The 21,969-nt window shown below is 46.8% G+C and overlaps 1 protein-coding gene across 1 annotated transcript in view; it reads left to right on the forward strand.

Moving 5' to 3' along the window:
- The first annotated feature begins 9,824 nt into the window (after positions 1–9,824).
- Positions 9,825–21,969, forward strand: part of LOC118097310 (uncharacterized) — a 30,225-nt gene continuing 18,080 nt past the window's right edge. Inside the window, exons 1-12 of the mRNA XM_035140052.2 lie at positions 9,825–9,865; positions 9,978–10,110; positions 11,152–11,282; positions 11,454–11,578; positions 12,534–12,704; positions 13,416–13,523; positions 14,496–14,636; positions 15,585–15,995; positions 16,870–17,107; positions 18,004–18,221; positions 19,834–20,022; positions 21,448–21,632. Of these exons, the coding sequence (XP_034995943.2) occupies positions 9,825–9,865; positions 9,978–10,110; positions 11,152–11,282; positions 11,454–11,578; positions 12,534–12,704; positions 13,416–13,523; positions 14,496–14,636; positions 15,585–15,995; positions 16,870–17,107; positions 18,004–18,221; positions 19,834–20,022; positions 21,448–21,632 (2,091 nt within the window). The remainder of the gene's footprint in view (positions 9,866–9,977; positions 10,111–11,151; positions 11,283–11,453; positions 11,579–12,533; positions 12,705–13,415; positions 13,524–14,495; positions 14,637–15,584; positions 15,996–16,869; positions 17,108–18,003; positions 18,222–19,833; positions 20,023–21,447; positions 21,633–21,969) is intronic.

The raw sequence follows: 21,969 nt of genomic DNA on the forward strand, positions 1-21,969 counted from the left end.
AGCCCTCTCGCATGCGATACTCCCTGGAGAATAATGAGTAAAATTCCCCCACTGCTTAGGAACAGGGTGAAGAATCTGAAGAAACAGTTTTTGTGATATGTGCTATTGACCCCAATATAGTTTCTGAATGCTTTCAAGTGCTTTCACACATGACACTAAAGGGCATACCCAATTCTAGCTTGAGCTACATGTTCTATATGTGAATGTTATTAAGGTGGCATAGATTTATTAGAAGAGCTTCCATGTCAAAGGGCACATGTGCCAGGAAGTCTTGAGCTATGACATCTCTCATATTAGATTTTCATCCTTGAATGCCTGTTCCCCCCTCCACCCCACACTTTATTTATTACCATTTTTGGCAGCAATGTAAAAAAAACCAGCATAAGAACAAAACACACAGTATAATTTTGTAGTCATAGATATGGTAACAGTAATATTGGCTCATAATATTGATGTAACCATATCCACCAAATTAATAATAATAATAATAATAATATATTTATACCCCACCCATCTGGCTGGGTTTCCCTAGCCACTCTGGGCGGCTCCCAATCAAATATTAAAAACACAATGCAGCATTAAACATTGAAAACTTCCCTAAACAGGGCATATTGAAAAAAAAACCTTAAAGATGCAAAAAGTGATTTGGTTCTCTTCCCACTTCCTACCCCACAATGCTGTTGGGTACACACACAGTGCAAACCTGTCTCAAGGAGAGAAATCCAGCTTCTATACCCTACCAAACAATACAATACTTTTTGTACACCCTTATCTTGCAAGTGAGCCTGCCTGCTTTTTCTTAACCCCCCAGCCCTTCACAATGGCAGACAGAAATATTACTTTCTGAGAGTTTTGAAAATACAATATCCCCACAGTGAAAATGCAATATCCTGCAGTGCGGTGGAGAAAGATATGTGCCCACAGTGTAACAAATGATAAACAAATATGTATTGCATAATGAATTGATTGTGGCAAAAGGACCCAAGTCTCTACTCTTCTGAAGGAATAAACAAATAGCAACACTTATCCTGGTCTGGAAGAACTGTCTGCATGAACCATAACAAGGGTAGTAACCTGTAACAGTTATCGGCCACTGCAGTCTTTATTACTCAAATATTGGATTAGATACCAATCACAACTGGGTGATAAGCCTCACGGGAACAAACAAACATCCTACTATAATTGGAGCAGTTTCTAAAAACACTGTACCATTGAGTGTTTTTTATGTGCGACTTAACTAGTAGTGAGCAGCACCCTGGGTGGTTTTCAGCTAAGTTTTACTCTGAGTATTGTCATTTAAATAAATGAAAATGACTGCTAGGTCCATTAATTTCAGTGGGTCTGCTGCAAGTGAAACATAGCTGAATACTACCCCCCGGGTACAGGGATGTGAGAGGTGGCATTTCTGTGTGGGTCCTTTCTACATGCATGGCTGGCCCAAGACATTTTGCCACCTGTAGCAACGGACAGGATGGCGCCTCCTGCCAATTTCATGTACACAGAAGTTGACTGGACTGACAGGTGTCCCTTAATGGTGTTGACCTATAAAGTCTTACATGGCTCAGGACCCCAGTGCCTTAAAGGACCACCCCTCCCCATACAAACCATCCCAGACCCTGTGCTTGTCATCTGAGGCCCTTCTCTATGTCCCACCTCCCTGAGAGGTTCAGAGGGTGGCATCTAGGGATTCACCCATCCCTAGAGTGGGGTGTGCTATTGTGCCAGACCTATAGTCTTTAGGCCTCTCCTTTTTGGCTCTAAAGGGCACTTGGGCCACATTGTTGCTTGGATGTTGTCATCTTCCTGCATATGGGGCTCTCTGTCAGAGGTGGGTTTGAGCTGATGGACAGTGTGAACTATGGGTTAAAATTAAATTACACAGTGCTTGGTCTCATGTCTTGAGACCAATCCCCCATGTCTGGATGTTCTGAGATAAGGGTGCCATGTGGCACTGGGTTACCACAGCGATACCAGGGAGGTCAAGTGTACGACTTGCTGAGTCATTTCATGACTAGATGCAGAGATGCGTACAATAGTCTATAGGACATTGCATGCCTTAATGCTGTCCTGTTTGCATGTCAGGAGCCTGAGTCAGGTGTAGGTCAGCAATAAAAAAACACTGGTCTCAGTGAAGTTAACTTGTCATTCAAAGAAACTAAAACTAAACAGTCCTAGTGATCCCAGCAACTCTTCTCAGTAAGTCTTGCCCCAATGAGCCAGTTGTGGGGACTGAAGGTCCCTGTCTTCCCCTCCTCTCCGGATTTCCCCCCCAAGTTATCGGAGACTGTGTCTGTTTGCAACCAATCTCTCCTCTGATATTTTCATTTCTCTGTGTTTTCTGGGAGACTGGGTGTGGGGGTTGGGGAGCAGTTCACAGCAGGAAGGGGAGACCCCCGGGATTCTTCAGCAACCTGCCACATGTCTGTCTCCTGGCCCCCTCTCCTCCCAAGGATCACCTAGCTCAATAATCTGCTATGCAGATTATTCAGGTTGCCCATAGCGGGGATCAAACCCACGACCTTGGCATTACCAGCTCCTCACTGTAACCAACAGAGCTGAAACAGTGGTCTACCTAGTCCATGGAATAACAACAACAACAATCTTTATTACGGTCCATAGACCCATCAATTCGTTACCAAGCGATACACAGCTGGGACACCCCGCCCTCAAACCACTCAGACATCTTACTCAAATTCGGAATAGGAAACATTAGTTCTTGTGACCACCGATAAAAACTTTGCCACTGCTAGTGTTCTGGCATTTGACCAGTCTTCCAATAGGAACCTGATATAGAAATCCTCTGATTTTCCTGGGAGCAAGGCTAGCAGGGGTGAAATCACTTCAGCCCTAGCTTGCTCAAACTTCCCACAGTGCAGCACAATGTGTTTTATAGAATCTATATCATGGGTGCACGAGCACAGTCTTTCCTGGTAGGGTACTCCTCTCATCCTGCCCTCCAGCACTGCAGAGGGGAAAACATTCAGTCTTGCTTTTGTGAACAGCCTTCGGTAGTTTGGCACTGTCAAGTTTTGAATATAGGCTGCTGGCTTAAAGACATGCCCATATTGTACTCCTACTGCCAATGGACTGCAGATCGCAAGTGATTGATGTCGTAGATCACTGTGTGAATTATCCCAAAGTCTTTGCTTTAAGGTCTTTAGGGCACCTTCATATCCCAGGCAAAAGAGTTGGGTGGGTGACAGACCTAAAGCAGTGGCTTTTCTCGCCATGGTTTTCTGCCATTGGCTGATGTATTCCTCATTGTTCAGGTATTTATACAGTCCCTCCCCAAGTTCAAATACTACAATCTTGAGCCAATGTTTTAGTGCAGCCCACCATGCCTTTGTTGAAATTGGGCACTCACCCGTTTCTAGCAGGAGTATGGAATTTCGCACACAATTGGGCACCTGAAGCAAGGATCGAATAAATTGTGCTTGGAAGCCATCTAGCTTAGGCAGGTCCCCATTCTGCCAGACATTTGCTGCGTACAGGATTTGGGGGACAGTTTTTGCATTGAATACTTTTAGAGCTGCCGGTACATACTTGCCGCCCTTTGTATGGAAGAATCGGAGTATGGCTAGTTTTGTAATCTCCGCCTTTTGAAGGGAGGTTTGCCAGTGGTACTTCCATGATCTTGTATGGTGGAATGTTAGTCCTAAATAGCTGAAATGTTTAATCTGTTCAAGTTCATGGTCATCCAGCGACCAGTTTAACCGGGAAAAGCTTCTTTCAAATACTAAGATTTTTGATTTTTCATAATTTATTGTTAAGCCATTTCCAAGACAATATTCAGAAAATTTCATCAACAGGTGTTTCAAACCCGGTCTGGTGCGTGAAATTATGGCCGCGTCATCAGCATAAAGCAGCAAGGGGGTCCTTCTTATACCTATTTTTGGAAGGTGACCATCTGCGTCCATTAGGCACTCTTCTAGATCATTTAGGAATAAGCAAAACAATGTTGGGGCCAGGACACAACCCTGTCGAACCCCCCTACTCATTTCGATATTATTTGATAGCTGTCCCTGCTGACCGCATCGGACCTGCAGTTTGGTTCCGTTATATAGGGCTTTTATAAGAAAGAGGAGACGCTTGTCCTGTATTATCTGATCTAACTTGGTCCACAAATGGGATCTGGGGACAGAATCGAATGCTGACTTCAGATCCATAAATGCCACAAAGAGCTTGCCCTGAAGCGGCCTGGTATATTTTTCGGCTAGGAAAGACAGCATTAGGCAGTGGTCTATGGTTGAGTGATTCTCTCGATAGGCTGCCTGGGCTTCAGATAGGATGTTATATTCATTAAGAAAAGTTGTCAGTTTATTACTTAGGAAGCAGGCATACAACTTCCCAATTACTGATAGCAGGCTAATTGGCCTGTAATTTGAGGGTTTTTAGGGTCGCCTTTCTTGAATATTGGGACGACTATAGCATGCTTCCAGCTTTGTGGTACTTTGCCTGAGCTGTTTACCACTGTGAAAAGGGCTGCCAAAAGCGGAGCCCACCAGAGCTGGTTGGATGTTATAAGTTCCGCTGGTATAAAGTCTTTTCCCGGGGCCTTGCCATTCTTCAGTTTCTCCATTAATGTATAAATTTCCTCCACTGTAACTGGTCTCCAAAGAGGTAACAGTGCCAGTTCTGCACTGTCAGCTTCCTGAGAACCGATGGTAAGGTTTGAATTTTCCATAAATATATTTCTGAAGTGATTCTCCCAGACCTGGGCTGGAATGGCGCAGCTGGGAGTTGAAAGGCTAGTTTTCATTGAGTCAGAGACCAGTTGCCACAAAATTTTAGTTTCATTATTTAGTGAAGCGTTCAATAACAAGGACCAGGAGTTTCGCTCAGCTTGCCTTTTCTTTGAGACCAAGAAGGCTTTATACTCTTTTTTCAATTTAAAGTAGGATGGAGGTAAGAGATTTTGTCCAGCATTTCTATAGTCCATGTACGCATTCCTTAAAGCTTCCTTCTTCATACGGCACTCTTTGTCAAACCAATGGCACCCTTTGTTAGTGTGGGACTTGCGGTCTGAGTTTGTATTTACAGTGACCACATCCTGCAATGACCCAATGAGATTTTCATAGGCAGTCAGGGAGGAATCTATGGAAGAGTTGTTTATTATAGTTGTTCTTAATCTAATTGCAGTTTGTGAGTTCAGTCTATTCTCAGCTGCAGTTGCTGTCTCTGGTGTCCATTTTTTCCTGCGCAATTCAGATTCATTTGCTTTATCTGATTCTACGTATTCTGTGCCAGAACGTGGGTTTGAGTTTTTACCAATTATGGACATGATTAGAGGTAGGTGATCGCTTTCAGTCCTATTATCTATATAGAATTCTGTAATTAATTCAAAAGCCTCCCTCGTTGTGAGACAGTAATCAACTGTGCTGGCTCCATTTGAATTTAAAAATGTGTACTCTCCTTCTCTATCCCCGGAATGCGTTCCGTTTACAATGATAAAATCTAGACTTATGAGTAGCAGAGCCATATAGAAGCCTGCAAAATTGATTTGACAGTCTTTCGACAATCTTTCCGGGGGAGGGTTTAATGAAAAGGCGCTATTTTCCCTTAGGTCTTCTAGTATTGGGAATTTCCTTTCCAGTCCGTCCTCGTTTGAGCCTATTCTGGCGTTCATATCTCCCATTGTGTAGAATAGTGCACCGGGATACTTAGTTTGGCAGGAATGCAGGAAACTGTGTAATTTACGCCATGTGCTCTCAATCTGTGTTTGCACTGTATGCGGTGGCATATAGACTGAGACAAAAATGATGCTCTTGGGTTTTAGCTTCAATATAATTCCCAGCGCCAGTTGCTCGTAGACCAAAAATTCAGACACCTGTGGAACCAAATGGGTAGCCACCAGAATTACTAAGCCCCCGCTTGGTCGTCCCCTTCCAAGCGGTTTGGATGCCTTGATTTCGTATGCCTGATAACCATCCAAAAATATGTTGGCAGTTACCCAGGTTTCCTGAAGCATAATTATATCGTATCGCATTATATATTCACGAAATGCCTCATCCCCTAATTTATTGGTCCAGCCCGCGATGTTCCATGAAATAATTTTAAGGCTGTTCGTTTCATAAATGGCTTGGCTTCATTGTGGTGGAGAAATTGTTATCAGATCTTCCACTGATTCGGTAATAACACAGCCATTCTTGGGGTATATTGAGTGTTGATTTCCTTGGGGCGGAATTTCGGTGATTTCTGGATTTACCATCAACAGTGATTTTAGCTGGGTTGCTGCGGTCATCGGAGGGGCTTTGTCTTTTCCTTCATCGAAGACAATTAGGTCTAACTCAGGTTTTTTAGGTGTCCCGTTTCCCTTGTGAGGAGCATCACTTAGCGTTGCCTGGGCGGATTTTATCCGAGATGGAGATGAGGTGTTGCTGCGGGGGTTACTGCATGTATCCATCTTTGGTAACCTTTCCGAGTGACCCTCTGCGCTGTATTGGGTGCCCTTCGGCAAGGAGGGCACTGGTTGCTTGGGATCGGTTCGTCTACATGACAGGTTTGGCATTAGTTGTTTACATTCTGTGTCTTTAAAAACGCGTCTCACATCTATATTGTAATTCAGCAGATGGGCTCTATATTTCAGGAGCTCTTTAGGTGTAGTTGAATCAGAGAATGTCAGCATAATCCTGGTATGCTGGGAATCCGTACAGAGCAGATTTATCATATTCAAATTTTCACATTGGATGTTAAGCAGACATTTAAGGTTTCTCTTTACACTGTCAATTGATTTCCAATAGGGAAGTTTGCCGTAGTAAGGATAAATATCAAGGGCTACTTGAATATTTTGTAGGATCAGACCCCTACTATCACTTTTGTTGTTTTTATTGCTTGTGGTTCCTCGCTTATCCAGTCCAGGTTGGTCACACCGCTGTGCACAATGTTCTTGGGGGTGAGCAACACTGTGGTCAGGCTCTTTAGGATTAAGGGGGCTGTTTCTGTTTCTGTCCACCAGGAGAACCAACTCTGTCATAAGAGACGTTATCCTTTCTAGTTTAGTATTAATCTCCTCAACTGTCCTAGCAGTCAACAAGCAGTGGTCAGCCAGTATTTCCACAAAGGGCGGTGTCCCCTCGGATATTGTTTCCTGGAATATTTCCTGGATGCTCACTGGATAACACTGGATTATGAGCTTGCTTCAGCATTAGGCTCAGAATCATGGAATTGTAGAGCTGTAAGTGACCCCATGGCTCATCTAATCCAACTCTCCGGAAGTCAGGAATCTTTCACCTAATGTGGGTTTCAAACCCATGACCCAGAGAAGAACAGTTTCATGCTCCACCAACTGAGCTATCCCAGGTTGAGAAATGACAAACTGTTCTCACTCAGGCTGGTCTTGGAAAGGGGCCATCTTTCGATATAAATCTTTCAATATAAAGTCAACACATCAAAGCCTGCTGCTCCAGGGTCACTTAAAGCAGCTTTCATAGTTCCTGCTCCTCTTGACGCAAGCAAGATTTCAACGCATCCAATCGAGTCAATGCAGCCATTGTTCACTGATTTTTCGGCCTGGTATATTCCCCCCTCTTCAGACATCTTAGTGTCAGGGCATAAAAGAACTATTCATTCATGGTAATGCCCCAAAATATTGTGTCGGTCAATTAAATGAGGTGCTCTTGACTTATTTGAGCCTTAGGATTGCAGCACTAGAATCATAGAATCGTAAGGTTGGAAGGGACCACAAGTGTCATCTAGTCCAACCCCCTGCCATGAGATTAATAGTCATCTAGTCCCACCACCCTGAGATTAATACGGTAGTCTCATGTTCTACTGACTGAGCTTTCATGAAACAAAAGCATCTGGAAAAGTTTCAGGCATCAGAATCATACTGCTTCAGAGAGCTAAATAGGTGTGATAGCTCTGTCGGTAAAGCATGAGGTGCTTCATCTCAGGGTTGTGGGTTTAAACCCACGTTGGGCAAAAGATTCCTGCATCTCCAGGTAGGACAATGGGAAAGCTTAGTTGGTAAGAGCATGAAACTCTTAATCCCGGAGTCGTGGGTTCAAGCCCCATATTGGGCAAACGATTCCTGCATTGGCAGGCAGAAATTCAACAGGGGCAGCTCTCTCCCCATCCTAACCAGATGATGTTGAACAAAGCTGTTGAGGCCTGCCACAAAAACATGGCCATTCTGCTAGTGGTAGATGGCCAAAGGGCCACCATTCTGCTCTCTTCTTGACCAAGGGAGGTGCTGCTTTTGCCTCATTCATTTTTTCACCTGTCTGGCTATGGGAGTTTTTGGTGTGTGTGTTATAATTATAACAGTAGTTATAATTTTTGAGTCAAAATTTATTTCCCAATGCCTTGTTTCCCCCCCAGTACTGATCATCACCAGTAGAGAACGAGACTCTTCATCTCATCAGAACTAGACCGTTCTATGATCTATGACCAGCAGCAACAACTACTGTAGTAACAAACGGCAGGCCATGTTTCGGCCTAGTGGCTGGAACCTTTAAACCAAGCCTGCCTAGAGTTATCGGTTGCTAGGCAGCACCCCAAAGCAAGCAGGATTTTTGGGGTATGTGTGTGATGCTGTCGTCGTTGCCACACTCTCTCACACACACATAGGAAAGGTTGACTATTTCAGACCCCTCAACTGCTCCTCAACCATCATGGTTTTTTGGGGGTTTTTTTGTGAGAGCACAGAGGCCATTTTGAAAGGCTGCCATATTGGGTGCTTAACCACTCCTAGCGTCTTTATGCTATAGGGCAGCTCTATAAATTAAGTCAGTCAATAAATATGGGGACAACCAAGTGTAACTTTGAGAAATATTTCCTTTGAAGCTTGACTTTGTTTTATTCTGGATTGTTTGATTTTAAAAATAATAATGGGGGGGGGTGAACAATGTACTCCTTGGAGGAAAAAGTAGGATAGAAATGCAATAAATAAGCTCTTCTGCTCACCTCCTTAAGAAAGCTGGAGGGGGCAGCTAGATGGAGATGTCAGTTGCCAACCTGGTGCCCAGAGATCTCCACGTCGTTACAATTGGACCTCTTCCCATTGCAAAACTCACCTGGGGAATTTTGAACACTGCTGGGTACAAATACCAGAAAAGTTGCTACCACATGAATTGGTAGCATTGAATTGAAGGCATAAGGATGCAGTCTGTTCCTTGACTAGGTTGGGAACATGTCCTGGCAGGGGATGGAGATCTCCTATCCTAGAGATTGGGAAAGACTAACTGTGATGTAATTTCTATTTCAGGGTGAGGGGGTCAGCGGCTCTAAGAAGAGCAGAGATGCACCAGAAGGTAGTCCGAGTATTGTTGGGGTTGCTCTTCGCCAATTCTGGTAGGAAGTTAAGAGATAAAAAGTGGGAAGATCACAATATTTGTTTCAAGTGCCCTGGCCTTTCTTCTTCGCTATCTGCAGCCAATTTCTGGATGCAACTTAGCAACTTCTGAGTTACTTTATCTGTGGGTGGGGGATAAAAAATTGAGGCTGCAAATTACGAGGTGTGTGCATGTGTGCAAGCAAAACTCCTGAAGACTGGTCCCAGGTGTCAGTCTCAACCCTTCCGAAGCTGTCAGGCTGGCAAGGCAAAGGAGGTAAAGGCTTTCTGTAACCAGCAAGAGCAGATCTCCTTACAATAATAAAACCATAAATTTGGAAGGGACCACATAGGTCATCTAGTCCAACCCTCTGCAGTGCAGGAAGTTGGGTCCCCCCCCCTCAACAGAGGGATGGCCATCTGTCATGGATTTTTCAGTTGAGATTCCTGCATTGGAGGGGGTTGGGCTAGATGACCCTCCAATTCTATGATTCTTTGGTTCCCAGACAAGCAAGCAGGCCCAACCCAAAAGCATTTCTAGTGCCCAGGGAACATGCCCTTTCCCTCCTTTGTCCAAATCCCCAGTTTCGCGAGGTGGGAACAAGAAGCTACAGTTTTGAGAGTTAGCAACAAGAAGCTAACATTTTATTGATTGGGAAAATGTCACCTTTCCTCTCCACACAGTGCTGGGGTTGTGCCCCCCGAGGTGGATCCTGTACAGGGATGAGCTTTGCCTGTACATCTCAGCTGGTTCTCTTGTTCTGTCCTGGAGTGAAGCCAGAATCTTCTGCCGGGACCAAAAGGCAGACCTGGTTGTCATCAGGGATTACCACAAGCAGGTAAGAGGTGGATTTTGCAAGCTGCAGGCTGGGAATGCTTTAGCTTGGGAGGGAGGAAGTGAGGAAAGCTTCTGTTGAGGGTGGCTGCCTGGCACAGAATCCAGATCTGACTCAGGTATGGCGATGGCCAGGTGCCCTACGTGCAGTGTTTCATTTCTGCTTTATCTTTTAAAGGAAAAATCTCAAAGTGTTTGATGACCCATTAAAACATCCAGTCAAACAATCCAGAAGAAAACAAGCTTCAAGGAAAATATTGCAGATCCTTCTCAAAGTGACAGTCTGCTTTCCCTGTATTTATTGACCAACTTAATTGATAGAGCGGCCCCGTAGCACAATTTCTTTAGAAAGCCAGTGTGCTGTAGTGGTTGAAGAGTCAAACTAGGACCTAGGAGATCAGGGTTCAACTCCCCACTCAGCCTGCCATGAAGGTCACTGGGTGGCCTTGGAGTCAATTACAGACTCTTAACCTACTTTGCAGGGTCGTTGTAGGGATTAACTGAGGAGGAGGCGAATGAAGAGATCTCTGCAAAATGCACCTGGCACCTGGTGAATGTCTAACACCCTCTTTCTATTCTGCACCCAATGAGGGCTCTTGAGTCCCAGGTCGGCTAGGTCATTTCCTGAGCCCAGGAACATAAACAGCTGTCTTATATTTGGTGCAACTAGCTGAGCATTGTCTGCACTGACTGACAGCAGCTCTCCAAGATTTCATGCAAGGACACTGCCCCAGTGCTACCCAGAGATGCTGCCTTCTGCATGCAAAGCAGTTGCCCTATCACCGAGCCATGGCCCCTTCCCTATAGAAGTCCCTGGCAGAGGCTGTTGGGAAAGTGGTGAAAGTTCTGCTGCCAGCCTTTGCTGCCACTGGCAGGACAGCTCAGTCAGTAGAGCATGAAACTCCTAATATCAGGGTTGTGGGTTCAAGCAAAAAGATTCCTGCATTGCAGGGGTTTGGATTAGATGAGCCTTGAGGTTCCTTCCAACTCGACAATGCTATGATTTTGTGATTTTATTATACTGCCTTTGGGTGCCTTTGCGCAGATGTTCCTGACGGACCTCTCAGACAGCACCCGGGAATACGCCGTGCACTACTGGATTGGGTTAGCATGGCGAGAGGCAAGTCGTCAGTTCACCTGGGTGGATGGGACCCCATTATCGCAGAGCTGGTACAGGTAAGAGAACCTTGATGTGTGGCTCTGCTCAAAGGGCTCCAATGTGGGGCTTGAACCCACAACCCCGAGATCAAGTCTCCTGCTCTACCGACGGAGCTATCAAAGTGGTTTGCTAAGAGATCAGAAGCAAGTTCTTTGCTTTTGGATCTTGAACTATTTCTGCTTTATCAGAAACTGGCTCCAAGGCCACCCCAAGAAGGAGCGTTGCACGCAGCTCGTGGGCATCTACGCTGGCCAGTGGAGGGACTGGGATTGCGGTGCCAACGTCTCCTTCATCTGTGAGATGCCTGTTAAAGGTAAGAGCAAAGGGGGTGTCTCCTTCCCAGCCTTGACATTCAGCAGCCAGCAGGAGGCATAATGAGGGAGGCTATAGAATACTGCATTTTGCTGTTGAATGAAGAGAGCCAACGCCAGCAGCCCTCGCTCATTTTAATAATAGTAATTGTTGTTGTTGTTGTTGTTGTTGTATTTATATCCCACCCATCTGGCTGGGTTTTACCTCCCCAGCACCCAGGGTCGGCATGGGAGGGGTCCCTTGACCCTTTAAGACTTAATAGCCATTGACAGGCCTCTCCTCTGTGCATCAGACTGTAGACTCATGTTACACTTGTTGTCTACTAAGACCCCTAGACCCTTTTCATGTGTACTACTAGTAAGCCAGGTGTCCCTCATCTTGTATTTGTGCAGATTTTTCCTACCGAGGTGCAGAACCTTACATTTGTCCCTGTTGAAATTTTGCAAGTTTGGGCTCAGTTCTCCAATCTTGAAGGTCATCTTGAAACCTGATTCTGTCTTCTGTGGCATTAGCTACCCCTTTCATTTTGGGGTCATCTGCAAATTTGATGAGCATCCCCTCAATTCCTTCATCCAATATGTTAAATGACAGCGGGCCCAGGACAGAGCCTTGTGGCAGCCCCCCTTTCCCCCCAGGAGGACGGGGAACCATTAATGAGCACTCTTTGGGTTCAGCCAGTCAACCAGCTACAAATCCATCTAACAGTTACCTTTGCCAGCTCACATTTTACCTGCTACTTCACAAGAATATCATGGGCGATTTTGTCAAAAGCCCTGCTGAGGGAATTGCAAAGGGGATCTCTGGATTTCAGGAGGAGAAAGTATGGAGGAGAACTCTGGGTGGATGAAGGGGAATTAAAGGCAGTGCGAGGAGTTTGCCATCTATATTAACCTAAAATGTGGACCTGCACCTTCTTGTACCTCCCCCCCCTCTCTCCCTGTGCCTTTCATGCCTAGATGCCCTCCCTGGCTCTGTGAGGAAAGTGCCCTTCCGCTCCCACTGCTACGCCTTCCATTTCCCATCCTTCCGGGAACTCAGGTCATGGAGAGAGGCCCAGTCTTTTTGCCAGGAATCTGGGGAGGGCCTCGTAATCGTTGGAGATGAGGAGCAGAACACCTTCCTGTCAGGTGAGGGATGGAAGCAGCAAACCAGTAGCCAAAACAGTAGCATTTTGGGCTGATCTAGCTGGGCTCCTCTTAGAATAATAGAATCACAGTTGGAAGAGACCACAAGGACCATCTATCTAGTAGTCCAACCCCCTGCAATGCAGGAATCCTTTTGCCCAACACGAGGCTCGAACCCATGAACCAGAGGTAATGAATCTCATGCTCTACCAATTGAGATATGTGCTTATTAGTTTTTTAAGTGCCCTTAAAGGATGGCTGTTGTCATTTATCTCTTTATATTTTAAATATTTTGGGGGCTGCTTTTCTGGGCAAATGCCCCTTTAAAGATGCTTACAGTCAAAAACAGCAAAAAATGAAACTAACAGTGGAGATTTTCAAAACTTAAAACAGCACCTGTACCCAGATGCCACCCTCAGAATAACTCTCTTCCTCTTCAATTGGTAGAGTGTGGTGCTGATAATGCCAAGGTTGCAGGTTTGATCCCTATATGGGACAGCTGTGTATACCTGCATTGCAGGGGGTCAGACTAGATGACCCTTGGGGTCCCTTACAGACCTACAATTCTATGATTCTATGAGATGGTGACATTTATTGTCCCCATTCAAACTGGGAGGTAGTAGTGATGGTTTTGCACTGGAAGAGGGTGCAGGGAGCTGGCCATCTAATCCTTACCAAGAAACATCTGTGATGGTTTCTCCATTTCCTCCCCAGATGCCTTTCCTGAGGACGGCTGGCAGATGTGGATTGGGCTGCGCTTTGGCACCACATGGAGGTGGAGTGACTCGTCAGTCCCCCCAGCTTATTTCCGGTGGCATCTGGGTATGTTGAGTCCAAGCATGATCGCTCCTAAACAGAAGGGTTCTGAATCACAGCTGGTTCTCTATGTCAGAACTCTTGGTTGCCATCCAGAACTGCATAAAAATCATAGATTTGTAGAGTCGGAAGGGATCCCAAGGGTCATCTAGCTCAACCCCCTGCAATGCAAGAATCTCAACTCAAGCATGATGACAGATGGCCATCCAACCTCTGCTTAAAAACCTCCAAGGAAGGAGAGGCCACCACCTTCTGAGGGGGTCCAATCCTCTGTTGAACAGCTCATACTGCTATAAAGTTATTCCCAACGTTTAGTCAGAATCCTCTTTCTTTTAACTCGAATCCATTGGTTCGAGTCTTACGCTCCAGAGCAGCAGAAAGCAAGCTTGTTCCATCTTCCATGTGAAGCCCTTAAGATATTTGAAGATGGCTTTCATCTCTCAACTCTCTCTACTGTTCTTCATACTGTTCCTCCATAAGACCTGGGACTCTTTATTATTTTATTGCCCTTATTTATTTATTTATTGCATTCACACCCCACCTTTTTCTACAAGGAGCTCAATGTGGCATACGTACATGGTTCTCTCCCTCCACCCTTAATCCCCACAACAACAACAACAACAACCCCAGGAAATAAGTGAGGCTGAGAGAGGAAGTGACTGTCTCCACGGTCACACCAGGTGAGCTTCATGATGCCCAAATTAGGATTTGAACTCTGGTCTCTCCCAGGCCCTAGTCTCACACTCTGACTGCAATACCACACTGACTCAGCTGGGGTTCCTTCCCCACAAAAATGGGCTCTGGGATAGGGTGTTGAGGCTGGGGTGTGTGGAATGGACCTAAAGTTCTTGTCCATTTTCCAATTGGGATGGGGAGAAGTGCAGGAAGTCACAACCTGGAGACAAGGAAGGAGGCCGTGGCTAGAAGCTGCTCGGATGGGCTCTTACAACCCCTGGCTGCTCTATTCTCTAGGAAAAGCCCCCGAACAGGTGCAGGACCAGTGTGTGGTGCTGAGTCTGCAGCCCACCAATATTGCCCAACATGGGACGTGGCAAACCAGACCGTGCAATGAGCGTCCTACAACCGAGATCACAGGATTTGTCTGCCAGCACAGATACGGTGAGTGCCATAGATGCTCAAGGGCAACAGAGGGGTTGCAGACAGGCTGGAGCAGAGAGAGAGAGCTGCCTCTTAACTCCTCTTTTCTCATGTGATTCAAGTTGAGTGGAGAAAAAGGGAGCTTCCATAATTTGATAATTAAATGTATATACTGTATAAAATCACAAAGCACCACTCAGATGTGAAACTGAATTATCATCTCAAGGAGACCAGAAAGCAGTTGATAATAATGATAATGGTAACGGTAACAGTAACAATGTTATTAATTGTACTCTGCTCATCTGTACTTTGCTTTCCTTATAAACTTAGGTAGAAAGACTAGCTGTCTTTCTGAGTTCCTGCAAAGGGAACTCTCAGTGGATGGCAACAAACCTGTGAAGGACTCCAAAAGCTTTTATGGGAAATCTTGGAAGAAAGCCCTCATGAAGGGGGATAGCTTTCATCCCCTTGAATAATAATAATAATAATAATAATAATAATAATAATAATAATAATAAATTAAATTTTATATGCCACCCTTCATCAAGATCTCAGGGTGGTTCACAAGAGGCGATTCAAAAAAGGCATGCTCATTTTGATTTCAGAATCCACATTTGGGGATCATACCTGTTTCGTAACTGCATAAAATTATTTTGAAAGATAAAAGAATCTGGATTTGGGGACAAGTTTGGGAACCTCAGATTCCACATGTGAATTTTTGTAGGTCGCTGCCCTTTTGCCTTGGCAGAGGGTGGGGGAAAGGCAGAAGCTGAGTGCTAGGGGGCTGGTCCAAAAGGTGGGTGGGCTTCTTGTGGGATGGAGCCCTCCGATGCTTCCTCTCACAAGCTCTGAAAGAAATGGGTTTTGGTAGTCCTTGAGTTGAGCTCCCCCAATAACAGCAGGCTCCTTGCCTTGCCTTCCCTGGGCCTGGCAGGCCTGGGCCTAATTTGCTCCCATCTCTGTTGCCAGATTTTTGTGGTCCGCCGGAGCCTGTGTACTTTCCCCTCCCTGGCGGGATAGGTCCACACGCCACAGCTGACGTCACCTTCTCTTTCCCTGTTCATTCTTCCTGCACCCTGTCCTTGGCTGGCCTCCACACCGGTGCCACTCATTTCCGGCTAAGCCTAGAGTCCAATGCCACCCACATGCGTGGCAGTGTCACCACAAATCTCGGCGGCTCCCTGGAGCGCAAGAACTTTTCTGGAGTGCCCTTTTCACCTGGGCTGTTCAGCACATGGAGTCTCTTCACTTACCCTGATGGCCTCGCAAGCTTCTTGGACCACCAGGAGCATTTCCGTCTCTCCAGTGCCCAAGACATTCCCTTTGCAAACCTCGGCTCCTTGAGGATAATGGGAGCAACCGTGGCCAACGCGTCTCTAGGTAGGTTGGGGTGGATTTTGGGGGGGAGGGGGAACAAAGAAGAGTCCTCCTTGCTTTTGAACCAGCAGAAGGTGGGCAAACATTGATGTTTCTGTAAAGAGACATGGGAGGGGGGGTCCCCCTGCAGCAAGCTCCTTCCACCTGGTTTCCTTGGAATTCATGTCAACGGAGGCCAATGAAGTTTCTGCACTGTCAGGTTCTCTGCTAGCTGAGCATGATAGTCAGAAAGGTTGCACTGCTTGCAGTCTCCAGATGCTTCCGCTGCATGTTGCAGGACTGCCAACTTTTTCTTTCTCTTTTCCCCCCATGCACAGACACCATGATGGTGACATAACCATCACCACCAACAGGGGGGGGGGCAGCACAACCAAACATGGTGTAGTGGTAGTGTCAGGTTTTGGACCTGGGAGATCAGGGCTCAACTCCCCACTCAGTCCTGAAGTTCAACTGGGTGACCTTGGAGTCAGTCGCAGCCTCTTAACCTACCTTGCAGACTCGTTGCAGGGATTGCCGGAGTGGGGGGTGAACCATGGACTCCTTGGAGAAAAAGGTGGGAGATCAATGCAATAAATAAGCCTTTCTGCTTACTTACTTGCTTGCATAAGAAAGCTGGAGGGTCAGGTGGAGATGTCAGTCACCAACCTGGTGCCCAGAGATCTCGACGCAGTCACAATTGGACCTGTGCCAGTCGCAAAGTGCAACTGACCTGCAGCCCAATTCTCTCAAAGTCCACCGCCGATTGTTTCCAGGAATAGCTGAGGGAGAGCAGGAAAAGGCTACAAAGGCTTTTTGTGCTTTCCCAGAGAATCCGCAAAGGAGGGCACTCACATTGTTGGGTAAGTTCGGAGGCTGACCTCTTTGCCTTCCCTTCCAGAGTATCGCCTTTCTTTTAACCTACGCTTTCCCAGCGGTGGCAGCAGGCTGCAGCTGGAAGATGCCATACGTCGCTACCTCAACAACTTCACCATTGGGCTATGGGTTCGAAGTCAACCTGCTGCCGCCGCCGCCGGCTCCCGCAAGATGTGCGTGGTCAGCTATGCGCTGAAGTGGAGGCAGCCAGAGTTTGCCCTCTTCCTCCTCTCTCCCTCTGGGCTGGAATTCCACATCAAGGGGTAAGCAGGAGATTCCTCCACTGGGAATGATGGTTTTAAATGATGCTCCTCTCCCAGCTTTTGGTCTTGGGTGTGGTTTTGAGGTTTTATGACATTTTATATGGGGTTCCTATACTGTGTATATTATTATATTTTACATATCTCCACAATTCTATGATTCTATGTCCTTTGCTGCCGCTCCGAAATGTCTCGAGCTGGCGGCGCAGCCCTCTCACCATTCCAGTTGTCAGGAAGCCACTAAGTTTCTTTGTACTCCAAATGTCCATTCATCATACTGGGAACTGTAGTTTGTTAATGGTGCTCTATGAGGGGGATAGCTCAGCTGCCAGAGCATGCGACCCTTAATCTCAAGGTTGTGGGTTTGAGCCCCACATTGGGGAAAAGATTCCTGCACTGCAAAGGGTTGGACTAGATGACCCTCATGGTCCCTCCCAACTCTATGATTCTATGATTCCAGTTCCCTGTATTCTTGGGGTGTGGGAGGGAGTCGTGTGCTTTATATGTGCTTGATGTGGATGTGGCCTCAGTTAAGGAGAGTTTCATCCACAAGCCACCCACCAAGCAATTTACAGCAATTCCAAAATTATAATTTTTGACCTCATGACTATAAATGATGTGATCTGAGCAAGCCAGGAAGCTGGCATGAAATGTGTTCTTTGAAATGCATTTGCTGATTTATCTGCACACACCCCAGCCTGAGCATGAAAATGTAAAAGGAGAACCCTGATAGCTCGGTTCTTAGAGCATGAGACTCTTAATCTTGGGGTTGTGGGTTCGAGCCCCACAATGGGCAAAACATTCCTGCATCATTGCAGAGGGTTGGACTAGCTGACCCTTGCTGTCCATTCCACTTCTATGATCCTATGAAATCACTTCTTCCCGGTTGCTCTTTGCAGGGCAATGATGTTCAGTGGCACCCAGGGCTCCCTTCTGGATGGATCCTGGCACCATGTGGCCGTCTCGGTCTCCAGTGCTCCCGGCCTCCCGGCCTTCAAGGTCTTCGTGGATGGATTTCTTTGGGAGCCACACTTCGCTGAGAGTAGCAGCTTCCTGAGGAAGGGGCTCTCCCTTGGGGGGAAGCTGATAATTGGACAGCTGGAGGTGGGCAGCAGAGGTGAGTCCCTCCTTTGCCCTGTGGCTGTAGGCTTGCCCTGTGGCTGTAGGCTGTGGCACCCTGGGATGAACGAGGTTCCTCCTCAAAGGCTGGGCCCCTAACAAAGGCTTGGGAAAAAGCTGTAGCCCACGGGTGTCAAACACAAGGCCCGGGGGCCAAATCCGGCCCGCCAGACCTCGTCATGTGGCCCGCTGAGCGCCCCAGCAGCGGGACCTTGCTGCTGAAGTGCCGCGCCGACAAAGCGCCGACAAACAGCTGGGGCCGGGGGGGGGGTAGAAAGGCAAGCCGCCGCCTCCGCCTCCTCCTGCCACGGCTCAGCCTCATGAACGTGAGCTCAGCAGCGGCTCAGCCTCACGAATGTGCAACTCTGAGGCTTTACGCACTTCTCCTAAAACGGACACCCACTGCCTCACGCTGCACGGGAAATGCTTTTTGCCCCTGGGTCCCTTCACGCTCTTTTCTGGCGCTGAATCAAGGCAGCGACCCCCCCCCTTCCCTTTCTTTCTTCCTCTCTCTCGTTCTTATTCTTTCTTTCCCTCTCCTTCCTTCCTTCCTTCCTTATCTCTGTCTTCTCTCCCTCTTTCTTTTTCTTTCCTTCTTTTTTCCTTCTTTCCTATTCTTTCTCTCACCTCTTTCCTTCCTCTCTCCCTCCTGCTCCCTCTTTTTTTCTTTCTTCCTTACTTCCTTCCTTTTGTCCTTCCCATCTTTCTTCCTCTCCCTCATTCTTATTCTTTCTTTCCCTCTACTTCCTTCCTTCTTTCTCCCTTTCCGTCTTCTCTCCCTCTTTCTTTTTCTTTCCTTCTTTATTCCCTTCCTTATTTCCTACTCTTCTTTCTCTCCCCTCTTTCCTTCCTTCCTCTCTCCCTCCCACTCCCTCTTTCCTTCCTTCCTCTCTCCCTCCCACTCCCTCTTTACTTCCTTCCTTCCTTCCTTCCTTCCTTCCTTCCTTCCTTCCTCCCTCCCTCCCTCCCTCCCTCCCTCCCTCCCTCCCTCCCTCCCTCCCCTCCCTCTCCCTCTCCCTCTCCTCAGAAACATAGGATGCTGCTTTATACCGGTACTTCTGGCCCTTAAGCCCTGGAACCAGGAGAGCAGCTCCAGTGAGTCAACCTCAGCCAGTCCCTTTGGTGAAGGGTGGTGGCTCACTGGCAGAACATCTGTCCTGCATGCAGAAGGACCCCAGCATCTCCAGGTACTAGTAGCTCTGCAAAGGTCCTGCATGAAACCCTAGCGAGCCTCCACCACCCAGTGCAGTTACCAAAAATCATTTTTCAATAAATTGTACAATAATTGTACATTTGAATATCTACTTGCCATTATTCTGACTATGTTTCTGCTTTCAGAGCTAGTTATTACTTACATTATTACAAAAAACAGTAATAATGGAATGCAGTGACAATAATTTATGATAATAAAGAGTGGACACATAGTCCTACAGATACAACCGGCCCTTTGAGGGTGACCAAACTGCTGATGCGGTCCCCGATGAATTTGAGTTTGACACCCCTGCTGTAGCCCCTCCATCTCTCACCTCCATGCCCCCACAGCACTGCTCCTCCTCTCTGGGCAAGAAGGGGCTCTTACCACATCCTTGCATGTTGGGGCTGCATTGTAGGGACCAGCTTCTTTGTGGGTGACCTGAGTGAAGTCAACCTGTGGGACCGAGCCTTGCCCGAGGTTTCCATAAAGCAGCTGGCAGCCTCAAGGACTCGGTGGAAGTTCCCTGGGAACGTGGTGAGCTGGAGCACACTGGTAGCAAAGAAGCCTTCCTCTGTGCAAATCAGTATTGCAAGCGAAGACCCAGGTAAGGGGCCTGGGGCAGCCAGATATATGTATAAACTAATCACAAAATGGCACCTTGAACCTAAGTTACAGTCGCTGCAATGGAATGTCTAGGCCAGGGGTAGGCAACCTCAGTCCCGTGGGCCGGATGCAGCCCAATCGCCTTCTCAGTGCGGCCCACAGATAGTCTGGGAATCAGCATGTTTTTACATGAGTAGAATGGGTCCTTTTATTTAAAATGCATCTCTGGGTTATTTGTGGGCCTGCCTGGTGTTTTTACATGAGTAGAATGCATGCTTTTATTTAAAATGCATCTCTGGGTTATTTGTGGGGCATAGGAATTCATTCATTATTATTTTTTATGGTCTGAGGGACGGTGGACCGGCCCACGGCTGAAAAAGGTTGCTGACCCCTGGTCTAGGCACCATCTCCCCCCCCCCAATGAATATTGTCTTTGTTTCTGTTGTTATCGTTTCTATACCGCTTTATATTTTAAGGGGAAAATCTCAAAGCAGTTGACAACACATTAAAACATCCCATCAAACAATCCAGAATAAAACAAATTTAAGCATCTAGGAAAATATTTCAGAACCTTCCCGAAGTGACAGTTAGCTTTCCCCATATTTCTCGACCAACTTAATTAAAAGAGCTGCTCCATAGCAGAAGCAAATCTAGGAAGCTTGTGTGCTGTAGTGGTTAGAGTGTCAAAACAGGACCTTGGGAGAATAGGGTTCAAATCCCCAGCCAGCCAGCCATGAAGTAGTAACCTTGAGTAACCTTGGAGTCAGTCGCAGCCTCTTAACCTACCTCACAGGGTCGTTGTAGGCAATGACTGAGGAGGGAGTGAACCATGGACTCCTTGGAGGGAAAGGTGGGCTATAAATGCAATAAATAAGAGCTTCTAACTACCTGCTTAAGAAAGAAAGGCCAGCCAGATGGAGATGTAGTTGCCAACCTGGCATCCAGAGATCACCACGTGGTCGCAACTGGACCCATGCCAGTCACAAAACGTGCCTGGTGCCTGGCGAATTTCAAACACTGGATGAAGCCCAGGAACAAAGGGGGGGGCAGGCAGCAGCTTGGGCTACTAAGGGGACTGTGATGTCACCATGTGACCTTCTTCTGGGTTGGGTGAGACACGGGTTCCGGACTGAGAGGAGATCTGAAAGCTATCTTCAAATATCTCAAGGGCAGTCACATGGAAGGTTGAGCAAGCTTTGTTTTCTCCCACTCCGGAGGGTAGGACTCGAAGCAATGGCTTCAAGTTACAAGAAAGGAGATTCCAACTAAACATTCTGTCATAAGAGGTGTTCAACAGTGGAATCGACTTCATCTGAAGGCAGTAGACTCTCCTTGATGCTTGAGCTGAGATTCCTACATTGCAGGGGGTTGGGCTAGATGACCTTCGGGGTCCCTTCCAACTCTATGATTCTATGATTCACCACAGGCACTGCCTTCGTATGGTTTGGATTCCTTCGGCTCAGAGGCAAACAGTCAGCCCTGTGCACCGATCCAGAGCAGTCCCTGGTCTATACTGAGCTTGCGCCAGACCAGTGCCTCAAATGTGCTTTCTGGGGGCTGCAGCCAAATGGTCGACTCCGCAACATCGCAGACCCTCCTTCCTGCCTCCAGGTAAATGGAACTGGCACTCCCTCTCCCAAATGATGTCAGGGGATAAACTCTTTGATAGTGGCGGAGTGAGGGGTGCAGGAGGAATCACCCCCCCATTTTTATTTTTGCATTCTTTGACTGCTTTTAATCTTAGTTGTCTCTTTCCAGTCTCTCAAATCTACAGGGTAAAAGCATTTTATGATATTAGTTAATTTGAAGTGGTTGTTAGATCACAGCAACTCCTTTTCCAGTTTTTATTTATTATTAAATTTTTCTTAAGTCACAGTAGAACATACAAAGACTGTCTGTTTTCACATCATTGAATCATTCCAACAAAGCAATATGTTATAGGCAATAA

The sequence above is a fragment of the Zootoca vivipara genome, chromosome 15 (genome assembly GCF_963506605.1).
Source record: "Zootoca vivipara chromosome 15, rZooViv1.1, whole genome shotgun sequence".
NCBI lineage: Eukaryota > Metazoa > Chordata > Lepidosauria > Squamata > Lacertidae > Zootoca > Zootoca vivipara.